The sequence below is a fragment of the Eutrigla gurnardus genome (genome assembly GCF_963514095.1).
Source record: "Eutrigla gurnardus genome assembly, chromosome: 10".
Classification (NCBI taxonomy): Eukaryota; Metazoa; Chordata; class Actinopteri; order Perciformes; family Triglidae; genus Eutrigla; species Eutrigla gurnardus.
The window spans coordinates 5,370,093-5,379,095 of record NC_139924.1 but is presented as its reverse complement, the minus strand read 5'-3'; the positions used below and the strand labels follow the sequence as shown (position 1 = coordinate 5,379,095).

Genomic DNA, 9,003 nt, shown 5'->3' with positions numbered 1-9,003 from the left:
TTAAGTTTCACGCTTTGAGGAATTCTTAAGCCAACTGTTCAACACTCGACCATCTCACTTCTAAAGCTGAAATCTTTGCTACAACCCACCTGGAAGTGTCATTCCGACAGCTCCAATCCAACACATCACCCCCGCCACCAGTCAATTTTGAGAATATACAGTAAATGTATTCTGTTGAGTAAAACAGCAAGCAGATGATAGTTTGAATCACCGGACTACAAATCGAAAGATCAGACACCAACAAGGACGAGAAATTAGTAACATTTGAATTGTTATAGCAGCAGCAGCAACAGTGACATTTGGTTTCTTTTTCTTCATTTACAACAAAACTTGTTTTTTGTAACCACATGGTTTATACCAAAGTGCAAACATGTTAAACTTCCTGTATGTTTATATGTTCTTATATTAAATAGATGTATTATATTCTTATGAACTACGAGTCTTGCAAGAAGGTTGAGGCGTTTTATAGAGTATTATGGCACATTTCAAAACCAAGGAGAAAACATGTCACAGGTCATTTACTACCACAATAGGCAATGCAAACTTTACGATACACTAATATATATATATAGATATAGATATATTTGGTGACCAAAGTTTGTCATCAATACATTAATATTTGAGAACACATTTATAAAGCATTACATCAATATTGTATCATCAGGATATCTGATTGCAGAACAAATGTATTAACTGCAGTCCTCGAGTGTTTTCACAATAATCCTCCTGAACAAATACAACATACTAGTGTCTCCAATCAGTGCTGCAGGTGCGCTGCGAAGCCCCCGACTCAAAACCAGACAACATACCAACCCCAGGAGGAAAACCCCGTTAGCACTTCTCAGTCTCTCATTATCATCCGAACTCTTCCCAGGTATAAGGACTGCGACCGAGCACCAATGAACACCCTACATCGCAACTATTTGCTCTTGCAATAATCAATAGTGACACAAATGTTTACAGATATATAGCTATATAGTAATGTATATACCTCCAGTGTGTACACAGTCTGACCACTTCCTCTGATGGGATCAGAGCCACCTCGTTGTGACATGAGACCGCCACAGAAAGGGTGCATGCAAGGAGAGGACTCAATTCAGTATTTAGAGTTCTTTGTTGAATATTGGAAGTAATTAAATAGCCAACTCCTCTAGACAGACTGTGGCATGGGCTCCAATCCCTCTGCCTTTTCATTGTTGCGCTTTCCTCTAAATTAATCAGGAACTGGGTGACTCAGCAGAATCTTGGTCTGAAGTACGGGGCCTTGGACCTCTTAAAGCTTGGTCCGTTAACTTCTTCAGGGATTATTCTGTTGGTGTTTGCTAAACAGATACCTTAGAAGTATTTGGATGTACTGAAGCAGAAATTGTTACATTTTACAGATAAGTGGTTTTAGGGGGGAAGGGGGTTAGTTTATCGTTTGATTATTGTTCCTTTTTTGGTTCTTACAGACAGTGATCTTAAGAGGACAAGCAACGTTGAGAGAACTTTCAGTCTTCCCTTCACTTGGCGGTCATCATCTGGACGAACTCTGTGAAGAGGACAGAAAACAAGGCTTAAATGACAGATGCAAAGAAGGAGAAGCGGTTAAGGCTTCTGGTACAGGAATTTGTTGCAAGTATGTGAGAGCCTATCGTAAAGGTTATTACATTTCTTTCTTAGTAGCACAGTGAAAACAAGTGGCAAAGAGAAGAATAACACAAGCAGTGACAGAGTTGCGGTTAATGTTCATTTCAATCACTAAACCAATAAACGCCTTTTCAGGCAGAAAGCCACCAAAGAGAACATCTCACCCTCATAGTTGACCTGACCATCGCCGTCGATGTCAGCCTCGCGGATCATTTCGTCCACCTCCTCGTCGGTGAGCTTCTCCCCTAAGTTTGTCATGACGTGTCGTAGCTCTGCTGCACTGATGTAGCCGTTCCCATCCTGCCGATGGCCAACAGAAGACCGACTGTTATTCCACCCATTTACCATTTTACACAGCAACTAAAAGCCTCTGAAGATCGGTTACATATCTCTCTTTAAACATACAGGAAATTATTACATGAAGGGGGTTTAACATGTTTTGTCTTTTCATCTTGCCAAGACAAGGATGCAATGGATATACAAATCTGTGGAAAAAACAGTGGCTAATGTTGTTGAGTGGTGCTAGTAATTCTTGGTCTATTCAGACCTAACAAACCTTGTCAAAGACTCTGAAGGCTTCTCTGATCTCCTCCTCACTGTCTGTGTCTTTCATCTTCCGGGCCATCATGGTCAGGAACTCAGGAAAGTCAATTGTACCATTGCCTGCACAGTCATAGAGACAATGTGAGGTTAGAGTTACTGTGAGACTTTGGTCACTCAAAAAAAAAACATATGAATCCAAGAAGATGCAACGCTTCAAGGAAACGGCTCACATTTTTATGAAGTACCCAAACAGTTGTGCCTACAAGAACAGATTGCATTCAACCGAGAGAGGAACCCAACCAACACATCTACTCATCTCAGCAATCTGTATATATAAATGTCATAATGGTCAGAAAGACACATCTGACATGAAGATTACCCTTAAAATTTTACCAAGTATAAGTTTCAACAAGTAAGGTCATTTTGTTGTCTCACCATCAGCATCCACCTCATTGATCATGTCCTGGAGCTCAGCCTCAGTGGGGTTCTGGCCCAGAGAGCGCATCACAGTCCCCAGCTCCTTGGTAGTGATTGTGCCGTCACCATCCTTGTCAAACAGCGAGAACGCCTCCTTGAACTCTGTGCATTTACAGAAATAACACCACAAGTATGTCACGGGCATTCACGTTGATATGAACACAAGCCGTCCGAGTAGCAAACACATGCTGAGAACTAACAGGGTGTGTTCATGACTATTTCAATTCTAGGGGGGAACAAAACCTGTTGTGCACTGGACTGATATCCCCTGATCTACAATACAACATACCCTGAGTAAAAGCACTGATTGTAACATTTCTAAATTTAATGTGTAAATGTGAGCTTTTCAAGTCAGGTTTCATCCCGTGACTCCTGTGAGTCTTGCTGATTTTCATTTTAGCCATGTCTACCAACAGCTTATGTCCTCACTGACATGCTTATGTACCCTGGTTATCTCTTAAGACAGCCTAGTTTCTCTGGTTGGGTGGAGATTTAATGTGCTGAACCTATAACAAACCAGACAGGGTTACGGTATGCCCTCACCAGCAATCTGCTCCTCAGTCAGCTGATCGGCCTGTTAACAAAAGAATAATACATCGATAAAACACTGATATTCCATCATGACAATTATATAATATGATTTTTCCACGTTTTAATTACTGTAGAAAACACAATTTATAGAAAAAAGCAATTATACGTTAAAAAAGGATTGTTGACAAAATAGTTCAGTACTCAAGTACTGAACTTACATCACCATAACGCCTGCTGTTGTTTGTGAAGAAGGAAATAACAGACTTCTTACAGTCACCTTTTGTGCCTTCAGTGGGTGAGTGTTTGATACTCAAAGATGTGTTTTTGGGTGGCTGTGACTTTAGATTTTCCAGTACAATGATTGAAGAGACGGAGGCTTTGGGTAGGCCTAATGAGGAGCACCTGTAGCAGAGCAGACTTCCCTGTTTGATCAACATTCACAGATCTATGCCAACGCAAATGCACTCTAAACAAACTTATTCAAAACAGACTGTGACATAATCTCACAGCTGGGCCCAGTCATTCCCTGTGAACTAGCTACAGACTATCCACACAGATACAAAACAATAACAATCCTCACTGTCCTTATTAAGAGGGCAGCTAATAAAGGGCAAGTTAATTGCTGGACCTTATATTCTATTAAAGGGTGATATTTTATACAATAAAAGATATGGCCACTTGTATTTTATTTAATCTTAAACAGTATGCAAACCTGTGGCTCTTAAAACTGGTTTTACTTTTGCATTCTTGCAGCCAATTCATTTTTCAACTCCATCTGATATGTCATTCTGCCATCCTCTTGAGGTCTTACCGGGCCTGTCTAAGTCAGTCAACATACCCACTTCAGGCTGAGAAAGCGTGATGAGGGACGGGTATAAATACTCCACAGCCCGAAATACACACGCCTGCTATAATTAGTGAGACACGAACAGGGTCGCCAATGTAGCACACTGAATATCACCGCAACCAACCACCTCTTTCTATCTTTTTTACTGAACAGAGGTGAGGCTCAGTTTATCATCACAGACGACACATGTGCCAACTGTTGCTTGACGGCGGTGGCGCCTTTGTCTTGCATGTCCTTCATATTGTCAGGAAATTATTCTCAGATGACTTGGAAACCACTGGCATGATCAGACACAACAGGAATTACAAGCTACAAGTCTACAACAATATAGTTCAGACTAAAGGCTGATTTATTTTAGCACAACCTATAGTTGCAATAAAACCAACAGTACCGTTATGGCTACAGAGCTAATGTAAGAAGAAATTTTTTTTTTCTATTCTTCAAGTGCTCTTGCACCACAGAGACAATCATAGATGAGTTTCTAACAATCTCCTGCCTTTTTCCAACCCAAAGAGATTAAAGCTCTGAGTCAATTCCAATGAGTCACCGTGTTGGTTGGGGAAGGAGGGGAGAAAGAGAAGGGGAGCGAGACAGACTGCAGAGTATTCACTGTGTCCGCTGCCAACCAATTCATTGGTGGTGGTGCTGAAGCAAGCAGTGTCTGGATCAGACGGAGCATGGCACAGTTGAGTGCGAGAGGATTTGTATGGCTGCTTGTGAAAAGTGCTCAGCAAAACAACACTGCTGCTTTTGAACTCATTGGTAAACAAGAAGATCATATGGCATATTCTAATGTCGAGTACAGAAAACTGCAATGCTGCAGATTTAAAAATGTTTTTAATCATACAGACAATCATGTGACTGAATGTGATGTTGTAATTTAATTCCTTTAAAAGACTAAGACACAGGGACACATGTACCCCCACCCTCTCAATTTTGGAGGGTGCAGTGCGGGTCCTGCCAGCCTACTGCACCAAGCATGGTTTGGTTCAATGCAGGGGGGAGGGGGAGGCGCAGAAGGAGGGGTTGCAAAGAGGATCATCCAGCAGGAGCAGAATGCGGTTCAACACGTAACGGAAGGAGATGCTGTCATGGTGGCGTTGCGAGAACACACAGCCCCAAAATGTTGCACCGTAACCTTCACGTTACTCCATGCGATGTCACAAAAAACATTGTTGCTACGGGCAACGACGGGACGAGCAAACTAAACCTGTGAGCTGTGTTCTTATGCAATTGGTGGCGAATACAAGCTCTTTTCGTTGTTGTGTTTTTATTTCTCGCTTGTTGCACATGTCAGCCTACATTTAAAGCGTTGATGTTACTACCCGCGTTGCAGCCACTCGCTCTGTGGGTTGTCAAAATGGCAGTTTAGCTAGCACCGTTTTCATATCCGTCTTGGAAGATTAACGAGATGTTTCAAGATCACGTTAACTGCTCCGGACGGTCTATTTTTAATACAGCGCCTCTTTTTAGCACCACGCCCACTCTCGACTCACAGTAAACGTAAAAAAACAGTATGAAGGTTAAATAAACCACGGTATTTTAAAGAAGAAGACTTAACATTACATCACAGCAAAACTGGCCACCAGTTTCCCCTAGCAACACATTAGACTGCGCACATGATGGATGATAATAAAGACGACCGTCTTCTTCTGCAGAGCAACATTGTGATAAATGATCCTAACCGTTAACGTTGGGTGCACCACCACCGCCGCATGGTTTCCTGCCGTTGTCTAGCTTGTAGATAGAAAAAAAAACACTAGAAAGCTATCGTTTGCTCGGGTGGACTTCTAAATTGCCTTACCGCACGGTTAACGCACGGATGTGGTTTAATATGCAATAACGATTACGATAACGAAAAAAAAAAAACCGACGCAAAGCAGTGCACCAACGTTTAACGAGCTAACGTTAGCTAACGTGGCTACTCACCATTGTCCCGTTGACGTTTCAAGCTCCGTAAAGATGACAAAACGACCGATGTGAGGTTTCAGCTTTGACCTTACCGAGGCGGACAGTTACTCCGACGAAGTGCTTGAATAATATCAAACTGTATGGCGGCGTACGTTTGTCGGGAAATCCGCGGTGTATCTGTATCCCATATGACGAGAGAGTGGCCCGGAAACCTCAATCCAGCGACACCGGTGTGTGCGCGCGCGCTATGCCTCAACGTGAGTACTGTATCCCTCCGCCGGCAACGTTTATATCTACGGTCCTCCTACTCGATGCGTTACTAAAATACTAAGCACTGCGACATGAAAGTTTTTTAATATAAGACACGTTCACCCTTCATTGTCGAATGTTCTTTTGACACACTATAACAAAGCCAGAAAAAAACCCTCAGTTCTTGTTGCTCTATATAAACGAAGCGCGCAAAGATACCACCGGTACCAGCACCCATTCTAAGAAAGGACAATTGTATGGAAGATTAATAATGTTTAGACAGCTGGGATTGGCTCCAGCCCCCCCGTGACCCTAAATACAGGATAAGCGGTAGAAAATGGATGGATGGATTAATAATGTTTAAAAGAGTTACTGCATAGGGGCCCTTGGTTTTGTAATTACATTTAATTTATTTTTCTTAGATCCTCAAGCACCAGGTTATATATTGCCATGGTCAATCAATTTATGGATGGCCAAATACTTCCTGAATCTAACTTCCAACAGTTGATAGTCCAATAATGCAAGAGAAAAACCATGCTAACCATGCACTCATTAAGATGAAGTCATTGGCTTTGAGCTCACTTTCCGGCTGCATATAAGCAACATCATTAAACGGAGTTCTATCATTTAAAGACTATTGCCAAGGCCAGGACTTTTCTTTCTCCCAGAAATACAGAGGAGCGTGTGCATCCTTTGAGAGAGTATCACCTACACTGCAGTGCATTGTGCACAGGTTTCCACAAAACATCTAAAAGTCACAGCTCATGCCAGGGAGTAATTGGAAGAAAGAATAGACCTCACATCACATATTAAATCTGTTTGAAACCGTTCTATTATTGTATCCACGGGCCTGTCCCTGACTATTACATTTAAAATATCATTGATTGGGCTGCATTGAATGTTGGTAAAGCCCTCTTTAGAACTCAATCTGTGGAATTTATGCCTCTGGATCTAAGGGCAGCAACATCAGCCTTAAAAAGACCTTGCATTACTACGTCAGTGTCACTTTAAATTATATACATTTTGTGTACAGATTTTTAGTATTACAATTATGATTATTATCCATCCATCCATCCATCCATCCATCCATCCATCCATCCATCCATCCATCCATCCATCCATCCATCCATCAATTATTGATCACTGCTTATCCTGTTAAGGGTCTTGGGGGTTGGAGCCGATCCCAGCTGGGGCTGACCTAGATACAGACAAACAACCAATCATGCTCACACTTCCGGCAATTTAGAGTCATCAATTAACCTATCCTGCATGTCTTTGGACTGAAACAATATATGAATGGATGAGTCCCACACTCGGGACTAGATCTTTATATGCGCAAGTACTCCAGCAGAGGGAGCCATTGCTCTAGTATTGCCTCTAGCAGCCAAAGTTGATCGACTGGAGTGCTGACATTGACACAAGGTTGCATCAGCGATGAGTAACTCCAGATAGACCAACACAGCATTTTACAGAAACAATTACATCATCAGAGGATAAGCAACGCTTTTTTTGGTCATACCAAGTCATCACTGCTCAGTTTCGAGAATTTCATCTCACGGTTATCTCGGCCAAAATAATTGCGATTCACGATATCATCCCGATAATCACCTAAATGTGTTTCAAACTCTTACAACGGCACTAAAACTTACTGCAATCTCTGAACGTCTAATCAGGAAACAACCATTACATTGCATCACATATAGAACACATCTTTTTTTAAAGTAAAGTTTAAAAAAATATTGTATGAATAAAATAAATTGCAACATTTTGTGAGTAAGTTCTTTCTGATAATTCTAAAATAATCTAATGTTGATCTCCCCAGGGTTGTGTAATTTCTAATCCTTCAATCTTGTACACAAAAACTAACACAATGATGTAAATGAATGTGAATCCTTTTAACCCCCATGTAACCTAAAATCTTCCTCAAATTTGTTATCCTTGGGGTCAATTTGACCCAAGCAATTCAAATCTTCAGAAAATGAATAGAATCAACATTGTTACCCAGGTTTATGCTTCAGGTACTTAATGTTTCTTTGTAGACACCCTAAATAACCCATTCAATAAAACATAACCCCCCTCCCAAGAAATCCAGAAAACATATTATGCGACTATTGAAAAATAGGCAAATCACAAAAAAAATCTCATTGATTGACCTACACTTTTAATGGAAGATCTCTTTGTTTTTTTAAAAAGGATTTACAGTATTTTTAGTACAACTTTTTTCATCATCAATAACAGTAACATAGGCGTGCAGGTGGCCGAGTGGTTAGAGCGCATGCCATGTACACACGTACGCATATACGCAGCCGACCCCAGCTTTGCTGCATGTCACACCCCTCTCTCTCTCCTGTGTTTCCTATCTGTCCACTAATAATAAAAGGCGTCTGTGCCTCCAAAAATCTTAAAAAAACAACAAAAAAAACAAAAAATAGTAACATGTATTCATCCACAGTCACGTTTAGTCACGAATAGAAATCCAGAGTCCAGATTACTACTGTATGGTTCTCTTGTCTTGTCGGCCCTGCCGTCTGTCATCACATCGTGTCAAGAGAGAAAATATTCTTGAGAGACATGGAATTAATAAACCTTCCAAAGACTTGTTGCTCCGCGTTTCGACTTGCAAATGAGTGAGATCAACATCCTACCAGCTGAAAAAATCCCCTCCATTCTACATGAGTCATGTTGAGCTTTGCAGCTTCACCAGCGCTGAACTCGGGGTAATAAGTTGACTGAAGAAGAAACCATCTTTAGCCTCTGCATATTTATTTTTGACAAAGCAGTCGTACACGATGTTTTCACATGGCAAGAACACAACT

The 9,003-nt window shown here is 41.2% G+C and overlaps 1 protein-coding gene across 1 annotated transcript; it reads right to left on the bottom strand.

Annotated features, from left to right (window-relative positions):
- Positions 1-448: 448 nt before the first annotated feature.
- calm3a (calmodulin 3a (phosphorylase kinase, delta)) lies at positions 449-6,157 on the bottom strand. Its single transcript, XM_084020166.1, has 6 exons — positions 5,957-6,157; positions 3,193-3,223; positions 2,608-2,751; positions 2,186-2,292; positions 1,794-1,929; positions 449-1,531 (listed from the first exon to the last, which is right to left on the bottom strand). Exons 1-6 carry the CDS (start codon positions 5,957-5,959, stop codon positions 1,503-1,505), a joined length of 450 nt encoding a protein of 149 aa, XP_083876292.1. The 5' UTR covers positions 5,960-6,157; the 3' UTR covers positions 449-1,502.
- Positions 6,158-9,003: the final 2,846 nt, after the last annotated feature.